This window comes from Perca fluviatilis, chromosome 18 (genome assembly GCF_010015445.1).
Source record: "Perca fluviatilis chromosome 18, GENO_Pfluv_1.0, whole genome shotgun sequence".
Lineage (NCBI taxonomy): Eukaryota > Metazoa > Chordata > Actinopteri > Perciformes > Percidae > Perca > Perca fluviatilis.
In genome coordinates this window covers 31,030,163-31,045,833 of record NC_053129.1, presented here as the reverse complement: position 1 = coordinate 31,045,833, position 15,671 = coordinate 31,030,163, and the positions used below count along the sequence as shown (strand labels likewise).

The 15,671-nt window shown below is 39.8% G+C and overlaps 1 protein-coding gene across 1 annotated transcript; it reads left to right on the top strand.

The window, feature by feature from the left end:
* The first annotated feature begins 497 nt into the window (after positions 1-497).
* On the top strand, positions 498-6,706 carry atf3 (activating transcription factor 3). The gene is made up of 4 exons (XM_039782573.1): positions 498-644; positions 2,641-2,899; positions 3,237-3,344; positions 3,801-6,706. The coding sequence occupies exons 2-4, from the start codon at positions 2,642-2,644 to the stop codon at positions 4,110-4,112; spliced, it is 678 nt and encodes a 225-aa protein (XP_039638507.1). The 5' UTR covers positions 498-644; position 2,641; the 3' UTR covers positions 4,113-6,706.
* Positions 6,707-15,671: the final 8,965 nt, after the last annotated feature.

Sequence of the window (15,671 nt, the reverse complement as noted above, 5' to 3'; positions counted from 1 at the left end):
GAGAATGAGATGGAGGAAAGAAGGAAGGAAGGAAAAGAGAGAAAGAAGAGTGGGGGGGGGAGAAAAACGTGGACAACAATGAGGAAAAGAGAGAAAAAAAGAAAATGTAAATGACAGAGAAAGAGGGTGAAACTAAATAAACGGAACAGAAAGAAGGGGCATGGCAATGATGCCGGGATCTAAAAAGAAAGGAGTGAGGAAAAGAATGTGAGGAGATGGAGGAAGGAAGGAAGGAAGGAAGGAAATAAGGAAAAAAAAGAGAGAAAAAAAGGGAGGGGGCGGGGGAAGCCTGCCCTGTTATGGCAGAGCAGCTCGGAGGTTGCTCGATTGCATCATTGCAGGATAATCTTTCTATAAATAGGATGACGTCACCCCTGTGCTCTCCCTCCCTCCTTCCTCCCTCCCTTCTCTAGTAACATTCCTGCTTGCGTCACCACGCCACGCCTCCGTCCATGCCGTCCAGCCGCCATATAAGCGGGTGATGCAACGCAGCGGGCCACAAGCGCAACTTTATCATTACGCAGCAACAAGGAAGCGAGAGGCACACACCACACACACACACAGAGAAGAGTGAAGCGACTATAAGAGGTTGTTTTCTCTGCGCGCCTACTTCATCTGAACCCTGTCACCCGAAGCTTCAACAGGTTGGTTGGACTTTTATTCCTTTTTGGGGAGTTTTTTTTCTTCTTCTTTGAGTGGGAGAAGAGCGCTGTTGTTGACGGTCGTTGCTCCGGTTTGTAGAGCAGAGAAGTCCCGGCGCTGTCCCGGGACTGTTTACAACTTCTAAACGGGCTTCTAGGCTATTACACACATTGACTTATGAATTACTAATGTATATTTTGGCTTAAATTTCAGCAATGATTTGTGATTATAAAGCTGTTTTTATTTTTATTATTTTTATTATTATTATTATTATTATTATTATTATTATATATAACACTTTTGAGAGATTTTACTCTGATGTGGTTTCTTCTGCTCGGTCATTGTTTAAGCAATATAATAACTTAGAAAACATGAAGATCTATTCCTATCTATTTAAGATCGATTTTTTTCAGGATGTAGGTTTTCACAAATTTTCTAAATGATAGCCTAAACCACAAATATATATCAGAACCTGAGACATATTAAGGAAAATAACTGACAACTGTGAATCAGCATGGTGAGACCCTTTTGGAGATATTATAGGGAGAATAACTTTTATTTGAATGACACACTTTGCCGTTCTATATGAATGCGTTTGTTTTGGTCTCAAAGAGCTGATAAGACCATAATTATTTTATCAAGCTGTAAGTCAATGATTCTCTATGAGTCACTCCTCTGATTAGATAACCCATTCACACCTACAGTATTAATGACTCTCTTTAATTGTTTATGGCGGTTTTGACAAAAGGCAAATATTTGTTCATGTTCAGGGTGATTCTCCACTAAAGCACATTGGCCTCTGTGGCCATAAATGATTGCTTCAGATCTGCATGCTATCTTGGCATTTAAATACACGCAACAACTTTTTGTTTGTATAATTTTTTAGATCAGTATTACTCTGCAAGAAAAAAAAAACCTCTCTCTAATCTCTCCATGGTTTCTTAATGACTTCTCCCAGTTCTTAATAAGTTGATAGTACCATGCTTTCATGTATTTTAAATCACCTATAATAGGCTATAAGTAACTTAGTGTGAGTTTGTGCTATACTTCATATTAAGCAAAAAACTGACTTGTTTTATTGTTTTTAATCCTTTATGTTATCACTATAATATCTTTATAGACACTAGACTTTTCATTGTACTTTTTCATAAAGCAATCTTGTATTATTATTTTTTTTACATTATATGTTTGTAAATTGTATTATTTGTAGCTGTAGTATTTATATATATATATATATATATATATATATATATATATATATATATATATATATATATATATATATATATATATATATATATATCTTCTTTTTAAATGTCTACCTAGAGCACACTGACAAGACCTGGGTGACAGCCACTGACATGATAATAATTCATTCATTCAACCTTTATTTATGCCATCGAGTCAAATTACAAAAGACGACAGCAAAACAACAACACAGAAAAGAATACAGCATCTTAAAGATTTTATTATTATGTCTACCTACTTCAACAGGGGGGTCCAGGACCCCTATAGGGGGTCCTCAGAGTCTCTGCAGGGGGAGCCTCGAAATTATTGTTAATCTTTGACAATTTAAAAAAAATAAAATAAAATGTCATATCATATTATTAGCAAATCTAAATCCCCACTGATGATAGGCTTACTGACCTATAGGTAAGGTAGTCTCTAAAGTAGCCATCCACAGATACAGTTCATCGTGAGGATTCACTGAGCCACATACACAAGTATGTAACTTATAAAATCATACCGACAATTATTATTTTAATAGCTTAGTATTCTATGCACTAAAAAGGTATATAAAGGCCTTAGACTGCCCTATACTTAATTGTATGCCCAGTTTAATATGCAACTTCATTTTATACAATATATGTAGTAGGGGGTGCCTGCTCTGTCTCTCTTTCAGTTAAGGAGTCCTTGTCTTAAACGTTGAAGACCCCTGACTTAGAACACACTGACAAGATCTGCCATGCTGATAATCTCTGACTCTTGTGTTTCCAGAATGATGCTGCAGCACTCGGGTCCCTCGCTGGCTGACATCAGCTGCTCGGCTATGGTGCCCTGCCTGTCGCCGCCAGGCACGCTCACCCTGGACGACTTCACCAACTTCACCCCGCTGGTGAAAGAAGAGCTGCGGCTGGCCATCCAGACCAAGCGTCAGTCCAACGGGCTCAGCGCAGACATCAGCTCAGACGGCGCCAGCTCCAGCTCGGACCGAGCCTCGGAGCACCACGCCTGCGGATCTGGAGTCAGGAGAGAGGTGAGGCAGAGGGAAACTACAGCTGTTTTGTTTTTTAGCTTTTAGAAATGTTCTGATACCGAAGCCTCCGATACTGCCTAAAATGCTGGTATCGGTAGATAGTACTGGAGTTTATGCACCGATCCGATACCACGTCATTTAGCCCCGAAGAAAAATCTACTTTAAAGTAGTTTATTGTTTATGTTCTTTTTCCGTTATGACTGACTGTCAAACTGGAGAATAAAATAAAGTTCTGGCATTCATTGTTTGTGTTTGTCAAAGAGTTTCACCTGAGCCAGGCCATACAACAAAAATACTGGTGAAATACTGACAGTTTATATTTCTCTCTGGTTCTCAGATCACACCTCAGGAGCACGAAAGGAGGAAGAGACGGAGAGAGAGGAACAAGATCGCGGCTGCCAAATGCCGCAACAAGAAGAAGGAGAAGACTGAGACTCTGCAGCAGGTAATTTTCAACCTCCATCAATTTAATCATCATCAAATACTTGTTTAAAAAAAAGATATCCTACAGAATGAAGAAAAAAATCTGAGTTTTAAAAAGTTTGGTTCAGACCCTCGCAAAAATGACACTATAATCTTTTTCGAATGATACGAAAATGATAATTCCCTCCAATATCGTGAGTTATATCGCAATCACAATATCAGTCAAAATTATCACAATTAGATATTTTCATCATCGTGCAGCCCTGATGTAGAACTCATCTATGGCTTATTTAAGTTTACCTTTTTTTTATCTTTTCTAAGGCACTTTGCTGCTCCTGTACAGAGATGCTTCTATATGTTTTGCTCTTGCTGTACAATTTGTGGTGGTTTTTAACATATCTGGCTAAAGTACAAAGCTTTCACATCCAACATAAAAGAGCAGCATGAATTGATTCTTCCTTCTCTCTTTGTTCTGCAGGAGTCTGAGAAACTGGAGACCGTCAACGCCGACCTGAAGGCTCAGATCGAGGAGCTGAAGCAGCAGAAGCAGCAGCTGGTCTACATGCTCAACCTGCACCGGCCGACCTGCATCGTCCGAGCCCAAAACGGCCAAACGCCCGAGGACGAGAGGAACCTCTTCATCCAACACATCAAGGAGAGCACCTTACAACTGCACGACCTCACCACCTCCATCACATCCGCCTCCTCGTCTTCATCCGTCTCCACGTTGGCGCCTCTGGACGGAGGGCGTCTGACCCTCGACCACATTCACTGTCCCGGTCACCTATGAGCCACCTGTTGTGTCTCTGCTACTTTTCAAAGACTTGCGATGCCTCCATCCTGCTTCCACCTGTTTTCGAGAGGCTGGTTGGAGCCTCAGCATAGACGAGCTAAGAATGACAGAATGACATATCGTAAACGCCATTCGGATGACTCCTCAGTCTCATTCACTGTCCACAAAGCTGCTAGAGAGAGAGAGAGAGAGAGAGAGAGAGAGAGAGAGAGAGAGAGAGTGGCACAAAGTGACCTCATCACCTCCCTCTCCATGAAACCGTAGCTGCTGATTGGACACAAAGTACACGACAGCACCTTGACATGCATTATGTTTATTTTATATTTTTTGAACATTACAAACCGTCGAACGGCCAAGGACAGATGCCAAAGCACTAAAACACAAAACAGACCCTTTTTTTTTTATTTACTGATATTTTTTGAATAGATGAAAGTCCAGTTTTTGTACCAAAGCAGAGCGTGATTTCAAGGTGATCAAGGCACATAATTTAAAAGTTCACCCTCAAAGAAAGTAGACGCAGATTGACCGTGTGAGTGTGTACCGAGTGTGTTTGAGACACTGACTTTAAAAAGAAGACATTGTTTGTGCTCAGTGTATAAAAAAAGTATATTTATTAAATAACAACTGTATGATTTGTCATTGCCGTTTCAACCCTGTCTGCTTGTACAACAAAAACTAGGGCTGGGTGATATGGAGAAAATCAAATATCCCAAAATGTTTGACCCCGTACCTCGATATCGATATTGCAGGGTTGACAAAATATTTACACAGAGATTTGTGAAAAATAGTCATCAGTAATGTGCATATAATGACCACGTGGTTAAAGGCAAATAAAAGAACAGTTAGTACAGTCTGGTAAGTGCAGAAAATGACATCACTTTACTGTAATGCAGCCTTCAAAACCAGGAAAAGAAAATACTTTTGTCATATTACGATCTTACAATTACCAAATCTAACAACCTATCTAGTCTCATATCATGATATTGATATAATATCGATATATTGCCCAGCCCTAACATGAATTTGCTGCTACTACTAACCACTCAGGACCTATGCTTGCTGTAGAAGTGTTTTTTTTTTGTTTTTTTTGTAATGGCCTCATATTTAAGAGCTAATCTTTAAGAGCTAACATCTCAGAAAAGTCAGGTTGTCTGCTATTAGGGCAGAAGTAGTGGTTACAAAAGGGAAATGTACTTTGCAGGCAGGGTTTATAATTCTGCACTTATGAAAAAGCTTAGTAAAAAAATACAATATACGCATATATGCAGATGATACCTTACTATTCTTAACAATTTGAAATTTGATGTCAAGCAAAATTGACCCCAGAAAAAAAATAATTTATATAATTTCACACTTACTTATCTTTCACTTACGTATTTATCATTGCGTTCCATCTTAAGGTAAACATAGCTAGTGTTGCTTTTATACATCTTCTGTGACGGTGAAGCTCCACAAGTATGAGTGTTTGTTTTCTACTTAAAATCTCGTATATTCTTATCGGCTGCGCATTAACTCTGTGCTACTGTATGTAAACACCAGATGCCTCCTTTGGTCTTGGACAGGGCAAAACAAAGATTGTTATTTTATAAAAAAAAAAAAAAGAAATTGTATTTTTATTATTAAGATTAGGTTTGGAAGTTGTGTTCACTAGATATCATTAGCTAGGTATCAGAAGTGTTGCGTCAGCTTTCGGCTGGTCCTTTAACGCGCCTGACTCTGAAGTTATGCAAGATGATGTAATGTTATACTGTGTTATGAACTTTATAAGTATCCAGACTTCAACTCACTGCCAAATATTTCTTCCTTCTTCCACTCCCCCCTTTTGCCTCTCTGTGGCCTGTTCACTTCAGAGTGAAATCATCTTTCGAGAGAAGTGTGGTGTATTGCACACTTCTCATTTCTTGTCAATAACTAATCGAAGCATCAATCTAAAGTGTCCATCAACAGCCAATCATCTGCGAGCAAGACACTGAAACTCTCTTCTCCCTCAGTCATTGCAATTCAGCAGCACATCAAAAGGGAAACTCAGCTCATCAGTATTTCAATAAAACATAATATAGAAAACATAATGTTAGCATCTTTATCTCAAAGGTTTTTGTCGCTAATAGGAAATGTTTTCAGTTCACAACGGAAGAGTAATAATTTATGTATGAACAGCACATCACGGTCACAACGAGGACTGGAGTTTTACATATTATGTTTGCATGGTAGAAGAAGGTTTTAATATTATTTGTCGTGTGTCTTATGAAAGCAAAGAACTTGAGAGTCACACGGTTAAAGGGACGCAGGCGTCTGCGTGTGTTCATGTGTTGTTTTTTGTGGTTGTTCATTGTCCCGTTGCTGGTCATGGCTAGATAGCTTTTAAGCACTGAGTTCTATATTCTATCGTGCCTACTTCTAGTGGGGGCAGTTTTTGTTTTGTTTTTCTCTGTAGCTGCTCGACTGTTGGAGCATCATATAGCCCGGATGAATAAACCGTAGGCTGTAAGGTACAACTGCACTGCTGCCACCAATGTGTACTTCCATCTTTGTGATCGGTCAACTTTTGTTTTTGATACTTCATCAATTAAAAATATGTATTGCCAATGTAACCGCTCATGGTGTCGTCGTTTTCTTTCTTTTTTTTTTAAATAGTCTGGTAACACTTTGCTTTTAGGACCTAGGACCCTATCCCCATTGGATTCATTATAATAATGTTTAGTGCTAAATAATGCTGTTAAACTAGAGGTTCTGATGTAATTCATATCTCCCCCCCCTTTCCTGTCTACAGCTGTCCTGTCTATTAAAGGCTAAAATGGCCAAAGAATTATAAAAAAAAAAAAAAGAGTTTGTTCTTAAGATGACAGGCTTAAATAATTACTTAGCCTCTCTGCAGCTGTTGGCTTCAGTTTTTTGTTTTTAATACACAGAAGTCTGGTGGGACTGGGATGAAATAATTCTTGTCTCTAATACAGATGATGCTGAGTCATTAATAAATTAGTCATGAAAAAAAAGATGTATTTTTTCACGAGTCCACTATGTTAGCAGTCATGTAGTTACTTGAGCTTGTTTGTTAGCTTGATGGATAGTTAATTACCTTGCTTGCTAATTCCACCCAACATGCTATCATGCTACACAGTGGTTACTGAAAATGAACCGAACATACTAATATGGCGAGAGCGCAGTGCTTTTCTAAACTGTGATAAGAGTGTGTAAATGAAACATTAAGTTGTTAACTTCACTAATTTAGTGGCCAGCTGGCTTGCTAGTTAGCTAGCTTGCTCGCTAGGAGGCTCAGTTCTCATCTGTATTAGAGAAAAGAATCACATCATCCGATGTTTAAAGTAAATAAAATAGCTTTGCCATCCTAGATATGTATGAGGAAAAACACAATATTTCCTCAGAATATACTAATTTTAAAAATGCATTCCCAGATAAATACAAGGAAGATATGTTATGGGAAATAAACTTTTATTTTGGTGGGTCATCCCTTCAGGCATGCCTTTTTCACAAGTAGAAAACCTACATAATGTGAGTTCACCTACAAATGTCCTGCATGTTAACTGTTAACATGTTAAGAGCAGCTGTGTTTGAGCTAAAGAGAGAGAGAGAGAGAGAGAGAGAGAGAGAGACAAGACTGGACATGTCAGCTGTTCAGAGACAGAGAGAAGGACAGAGAGAGAGAGAGAGAGAGAGAGAGAGAGAGAGAGAGAGAGAGGATATTACTTCACCGCTGTTATCTGTGAAGATAAGCTGTGAAATACTCTTCAGAGAACAACAAACCCTCTGACCCACACTAATATCACCACTGGATGTACAGAAATGTACAACACACACTCAATGAACAAAATATTCGACAACTTTTAATTTTTGAAGGGTTAGCTTTTACAAAAAAGGCTCATTTCGTCTCTTATACATTTAATTTTTGCTATGTATTCCTTGTGTTTATCAAGAGTTATGGCAGGTTTTGTCAAGTTAGACATACATGCAGTCATTGGTAAAAATGACAAAAATGGTGTGGAACATAAAAATGCTTTTTAAGGGCTCATTCAAACATAGAATGAACCAAATTTGGTGAATACTTGATGAAATACCCAGAAGATGTGCAGTGGTGGAATGTAACTAAATCGCTACATATAATTTGTACGTAAAGGAATATTTTGCAGATTTTAATCCAGCTCTGTGTCATGGCAGTGTGTGAAGTGTGATTAGATGTATGGTATGTCACGGAGCTCCGAGATAAGATAACGCGTCACGGAGGTCCTCTAAGATGTCCCGAAATGCGTCGTTTCACGTTATTTGGCAGGTTTCAGCTTCTCTGTGCTCCCAAAGGCAAGCAGCATAGTGTTCATCTAAACACACTGCCCACACAAAGATGACACAGAGCTGGATTTAAATCTGCAAAATACACTTTTTGAGTTACTTTACTAGCATTTCCATTTCATGCAACTTTATGCTACTCCACTACAGTACATCTCAGAGGGAAATATTGCACTTTTTACTTCACGACATTTGTTTGACAGCTTTACTTAATACTTTTAATTAATTAATTAATTCAATATAAATCAACTAATATGTGTGTGTCATGCTGTGTCATTATAGATTAGGCTAAAAAATAACAAAAATTAGCTCCACTTTTACCAGCAACATTAAAGTGACACATAGTTGTTAAAAGTCTGTTAATGACCCGATTGCACAACCAGCTAATTGCCTTGTAGCGGTAAACCCTGCCCTCCTCTCTTACTGTACCAACCTTAAACAAACAAAGAGAATCACTTGATCCAGGTTTGTCCGTTTCTGCTTGAAAGTCAAAATCTCATGCAATGTTACCCCACCCATCTAGTACGCAAAGTAGTTACGCAAAGATATGAAAGCAGGCACTGAAATACGTCAGAACGGTTGTCGATATTGTGCCGCTGTTGTCATGAGTTTCTATAGTAATTCTAACAGATATAATGCCAATTGACACTGGATTCCACATCATCTTTAGATCGTTCTCCATCTTATGAAGTCAGTTTGTCTAATATCGAGTCCTAAAACGTATATCATTTCATTAAAGCATAAAAGACTAGAAGAAAGTTCATTGAGTTCAGACATGTTCATACTTTAAAGACTATGCCCTGGGTAACATCCACAACAACCACAGCACTGTGAGAACATGGGCGGTGTTCTGTTTGCTGAAGGGAAATGTTTCAACCTGCTTCGATATTGTTACACAGCTGGTATGTTAATTATAACTTATAACATAACCAGGAATCACATTCCCCCTCTACTCTCCTCTGCTTTCATCCTCTACCTTAAAAAATGTTGGCTTCCAAAATTTAAGCAGGGCTTTTTTATCACGTTACATTATATGCATCTACAAATTGTTGTGGATTTGGCTAAAACTAACCAATGAGAACACAACCACCACACCAGAGGAGAAACAAATAAGTAGATAATAATGTATCTGGTTATGGCATGCTTGCTTTCAGAGGTGAGCCAAGGTTCAGCTGCCAGTTCTGAATTCTTTAATGAAATGTTTTGATGGGAAGCAGGAACATTGGCGGCGTGAACACGATCTGACTCGAAAGCATTTGGAACTTTTCTTTTGATTGGATGAAACACAAACTCATCAGATCATTATATTTAAGTGTTTTCATCAATGCAGTGATGGGTAGTGTTGCATAAGTCTCAGAAGCAGATTGTTAAGGTGTGTTCAGAACAAATGCGAAGCAAAGTTTCACCTTGGGTTATTCGCACGAATACGGAGTATTATTTCACAACTCGCAATTATTCGCTTACGTTAGTTACGTTGCGATATTAGTTAGTTGGTAACATGGTTCATAGTAAAGTACAACCGACAGCTGGAATCAAGTAACAATACATATCTTCAGAGTGTGACATCATGGTGGGGGATGCGCAGGATTTCCCCCCTTTTTGGTCTACATATCCCTGCCTCTGCTGAATTAGTCAAGTAAAGTCAAGTTTATTTATATAGCACATTTACGCCAATGCAGGGATGCTAGAATCGGTGTGATGCTTTCTCTTTTCCTTATGCCAGTCAGAAGTCACGCTGCAGCATTTTGCACCAGCTGTAGGTGAGACAAAGAGGACTGGCAGTGAATTGCATAATCAAGCTTGGAGGAGATTAATGCAATGGTGACTTCATGTCATGTCATCAGAAGACAGGATGGCCTTCAGTTTAGCAATCTTCCTGAGTTGAAAAAAGCAACTTTTCACCACTGAATTGATCTGCTTCTCAAGACGAAGTGATGAATCAAAGATGACACCAAGAAATCCTGGCATGGGCGTGCAGGTTAAGAGACAGCGGACCCAGGTGGCTAGCTACGCTCGCTGTGGTGTTAGGGGGACCAAAAAGAATCTCCTCTGTTTTGGAGTCATTCAAGTGATTAATGCTACTTCACCAACAGACCAGATATTATATACGTAAATGACAAGTTAAGTTTAGGAAAAAGATTGTGGTTTGGATTAACCCTTGTGTTATCTTCCCGTCAACCATGCAACTTTTTGTTTTTCTGGGTCAAAATTAAAATGTTTTTGTCACATTATCTGAGTTTTTTGTTGATTTTTCCCCCCCCTTTTTCTGACATTTTTGTCACATTTTTCGACGTTCACTCATACATTTTTCTTCAAATGCTATAAGATCGGATAAAACAACCAAATTCAATAAAAGTATAGTGAACTGATCATTTGTGAAGAGCGTTGTATGGAACCATCAATGTTATTATTATTCTTATTTTTTTGATAATTTGGTTGAAAGAAACACAAAGTTCTGTTATAGAAACCTTTTGAAAAAAAGGACAATAGGAGGGTTAAAATGCTCCCGAGGAACAGACGAGCATTTCCTGGGTGAAAGTATTTTGTTTTCGCCACATAGTGAACTCCGCTCTCCGGCTTCAAAGCACTCTGTTTCATGTTGACACCGCTTTGGGCTATTTTATCTTGAGATTATTTTCAATTGATATATATTGAAGTGCATAAATTGTCCAAGAATATTGAGATTGAGATGTGGTGCGAAAGATACGTGTCGTGAGCCCAGTTTTGACACTCAAGTGCCTTACACTCAGAGGGAGGAGAAGTACAATTGGTTCCCACTTGACGCGGAAGCAGAAGTGGGAAATTTCACACACACACACACACACACACACACACACACCCTGATACAGAACAGTGCCGTTTATTCTCGGGTCAGCTCCAGGTCACTCGCTCACTGAGGCCACTGTAAGTCTCGCAAGGGTTTCGTACCGGGAACTTTTTTTACAGTTTTTACCACTAACTTTCGTCGCATTGATTACTCACCAGGATGCTCCCAGCTAGTTTTTGTCTTTGTTCCACTGAAGTGAAACCTGAAAGCTAGAAGTACTGTGGCCTGTGGTCCCAGACCAACCGTTTGCCATCCTTCACGGAATATTGGCCAATATGTGACCAGGGCGTGCACACACACACCCACCCACCCACCCACACACACACACACACATACACATACACTTACACATACACACACACACCCACCCACCCACACACACACACACATACACATACACTTACACATACACACACACACACACACACACACACACACATACACATACACTTACACATACACACACACACACACACACACACACACACACACACACATACACATACACATACCAACACACACACACACACACACACACACACACACACACACACACACACACACACACACCGGTTTGTGGCACTATCTTTGTGGGGTCCCGTCATTGACATAATGCATTCCCTAGCCCCTTACCCTAACCTTAACCATCACAACTAAATGCCTAACCTTAACCCTTACCCTCACCTTAACCATCACCACTAAATGTCTAACCTTAACCCTTACCCTAACCTTAACCATCACAACTAAATGCCTAACCTTAACCCTTACCCTCACCTTAACCATCACAACTAAATGCCTAACCTTAACCCTTACCCTCACCTTAACCATCACAACTAAATGCCTAACCTTAACCCTTACCCTCACCTTAACCATCACCACTAAATGTCTAACCTTAACCCTTAACCTCACCTTAACCATCACAACTAAATGCCTAACCTTAACCCTTACCCTCACCTTAACCATCACAACTAAATGCCTAACCTTAACCCTTACCCTCACCTTAACCATCACCACTAAATGCCTAACCTTAACCCTTACCCTCACCTTAACCATCACCACTAAATGTCTAACCTTAACCCTTACCCTAACCTTAACCATCACAACTAAATGCCTAACCTTAACCCTTACCCTCACCTTAACCATCACCACTAAATGCCTAACCTTAACCCTTACTCTAACCTTAACCATCACAACTAAATGCCTAACCTTAACCCTTACCCTAACCTTAACCATCACAACTAACCATAACCATAACCTAATTCTAACCCTAATCCTACAACCAAGTCTTAACCCTCAAACAGCCCTTTAAACTTGTGGGGTCCAGCATTTTTGCCCCACAAAGCTGTCGGGACCCCACAAGTACACTGGACTCCCGGTTTTTGGACCCCACGACCCCCCCCCCCCCTACACACACACACACACACACACACACACATACACACACTGAGGCAAGATGCTTTCAGGAGAAACTGATGCAACTCAGTGACAACCGGAGGCAAGGTGACTGATGCAACGGCGGTGTCATAATCCTTGACCAGCAACATCCTGTGCGATGGGGGGGTCAAAGATCACCGCTGAACACACATGCACAGAGACTCGGAGGTGTTAAAAGTTCATCACATTGATCACAGACGCCGGAACCACCAGGTAAAACAAAAGTCGTTGTGCATGCCGGGGGAATGACACTTCAGAAGTGCTTATTTACATATTAACAGAGTATGAGGAACATACTGTACATGCCTGTTTGAAGGAAGTTGCACTGAACTGAAAAGAAATAACAAACATTATTAGTGAGGCATGATGTGCCTTTAAAGTGCCTTTACAGAGACAAGGAAGTAAAACAGGCAATACAATCATGGATAAACACTGGGCAGGGGAAAATAAACGGAAGAAGGAAGGCAAAAACTAATCAGGCAAAGGCTAAAACAATCTGTCAAACAATTGCGTGAAACAAGATAAGTTAAGATAAGATAAGAAAATCAAAGAAGTACAAAGAAGAACATAGTAAGAGCAATAAAACAAACACAAGAGGACAAGGAAGTGAACCTATTCTGGGTTTTCAAAGAGTTCCTGGGTGCATAAAGGGACTCTGATGGGGAAAACCAATTATCTTACAGTTAGATGTTGTCCGTGTTGCGTAACTGCTGAGGCTGCAGTGACAAAGTCCTAATTTCACACCGGCCTCCCACTAAACATTGCCAATCGTTTTTGTTGCAATGCAACGACCACGACACGAGATTGTCCGTTTGTTTAACCCTCTGAGGACTCCTTTTTAAACTCTTACTCAAAAAGCGATATAACAACATTGCATTTCAGATATTTATTTACAATTTTAATCATATACGTATAACTTAAGGCCTTGGTAAATAATAATAATTAATACTGTTTATTGAAATTACAATCTGTTAGAAATCACAACACACAGGCCTGAAATACACACACACATGCTCAGGACCTATTCATGCACAAACGGAGAGATGTCAGTGAGCGGGCTGCCAGTGCTGGCCCAGCACCCTGAGCAGTTGGGGGGTACGGTGCCTTGCTCAAGAGCACCTGGCAGTGCCCAGGAGGTGAACTGGCCTCTCTCCAGCTACCAATCCACACTCTGTACTTCAGTCCGTACTGGGACTTGAACCAGCAACCCTCCGGTCCCCAACCCAAGTCCCTACGGACTGAGCTACTTCCACCCTCCAAACTCACTTCAAGCACCCAAACCATTCCAACAACACATCATAAGTTAAGGTTTGTTTTCAAAAAGAGATTTGAGGACTTTCAAAAAGCCTTCATCAACGTTTCAGCTTTAGCGCCAAGTTATTTCTTTACACATTGCTCTAGAAAAAATGTGGGCATCACTATACGGAACGCTGAGTTTGTTCTGAACATTTTGATATGAAAAACATGGGGATCAGTTATATGGAGATGCCTTAAAAAGGTAAATTTAAGAAGATACAGTATGTGAAAATGCTCTTAGACCTTAGAGGGTTAATTCTGTGCAAATGTGCATGTCCTTAATCTGCACTGAATACATTTCCTTTTGGTACTTTAAGTACATCTTCCTGATTATACTTACATACTTTTACTTAACCCTCTGAGGTCTAAGGGCATTTGTCTCGATTTTTACATATGTTCTTAAATTATGCCCATATTATGAAAAAAAATCACTTTTTTTCTGGGATTTGGGGTGTTATTTTGTGTCTCTGGTGCTTCCACACGCATACAAACTTTGAAAAAAAAAACATCCATGGTGTTTTGAGTGAGATACGGTTTCTGAATGATTCCTGCCTTCAGTCTCCGGGTGAGCTGGTCAAAATCTGCAGGGCCGTCTACATCATCAGCCGAAACATTTGGTGTGTGCTAACCACTTTAGCTAATACCACATTAGCTAGCTGTTTCTCCAACTTCGGTCAGTACAAGGCAGGATTAGCCGGGAGACTTCTTCTAAACGAGGGAGCACTTCACACTTTGCGTGGAATACCTGCAGACGAGGGACATGTAAGTAGTTCTATACAATTTATTTTGTAGATTAGGGTGAACTCGTTTGTGTTGTAGCAGTGTTTTGCCATTGAGAACGAGGTGGCTAACCGCTAGCAGCGCTAGCTTCTAGCTAGTAGTCCTTACCTAGCTACTGCGCATGTGCACCTCCCAACAAAGATGGGATAGAAGTGTGATGCCTCACTCTGTAGCTAAAACAGAGAGCTCAACACATAGGGTGAAAAGAGGAGCTGCAGCAATGTGCAGAACAACAAAAATATGGTGTTTTTTGAAAATTAAACCATGTAAACCTATTCTGATATAACCTCTAAATACAATTATGAACCTGAAAATTAGTATAATATGGGCACTTTAAGGGTATTTCCATATAACCTGATCCCTATGTGTTGTCCAAGAGCAATGAGGAAAGACATCATTTGGCCCTAAAGCTGAAAAGTTGAAGTTTGCTTTTTGGAATTCCTCGAATCTCGTAAAAGGTGAAAACATGTACATTTTGTAACATGGCTTTTTGAGTAGGAGTGTTGTCTGATGTCCAAACACCTTTGGACACTCCGGCGTGTCCTTCGCCCTCAGAGGGTTAAGTAACATTATCAATGCAGGACTTTTACTTGTGATGGAGTACTTTTTACAGTGTGGTATTTAACTTCTATACAGTATGTGAATACTTCCTCCACCACTGCTCGAATCCATCAAAAGAACAACATTTCTAAAGATAATGACTTGCATTGCAACATTCAGCAACAAACTTTTCTTAACATGCAAACTTAATGTGCTCGGTATTTTGTAACTTCCTGAGGATGTTACTTAAACTTTCATGGAGATAATCTTTGGGCTTTGGCCAGTAAAATATCACACCACACAGGGGAGCATGAGTGCGAGAAAACAAAACATCCAATAGCTTTTGTAATCATTTAGTGAGAAGTACAGCTGTGATGCTT

What these genes read in the sequence shown, in the direction of transcription:
- atf3 (XM_039782573.1), top strand. Translation starts at nt 2,642, where the DNA reads ATGATGCTGCAGCACTCGGGTCCCTCGCTGGCTGACATCAGCTGCTCG. An exon ending in GATCTGGAGTCAGGAGAGAG is followed by an intron (nt 2,900 to 3,236) that starts GTGAGGCAGAGG and finishes TCTGGTTCTCAG; the next exon opens with ATCACACCTCAGGAGCACGA. An exon ending in AGACTGAGACTCTGCAGCAG is followed by an intron (nt 3,345 to 3,800) that starts GTAATTTTCAAC and finishes TTTGTTCTGCAG; the next exon opens with GAGTCTGAGAAACTGGAGAC.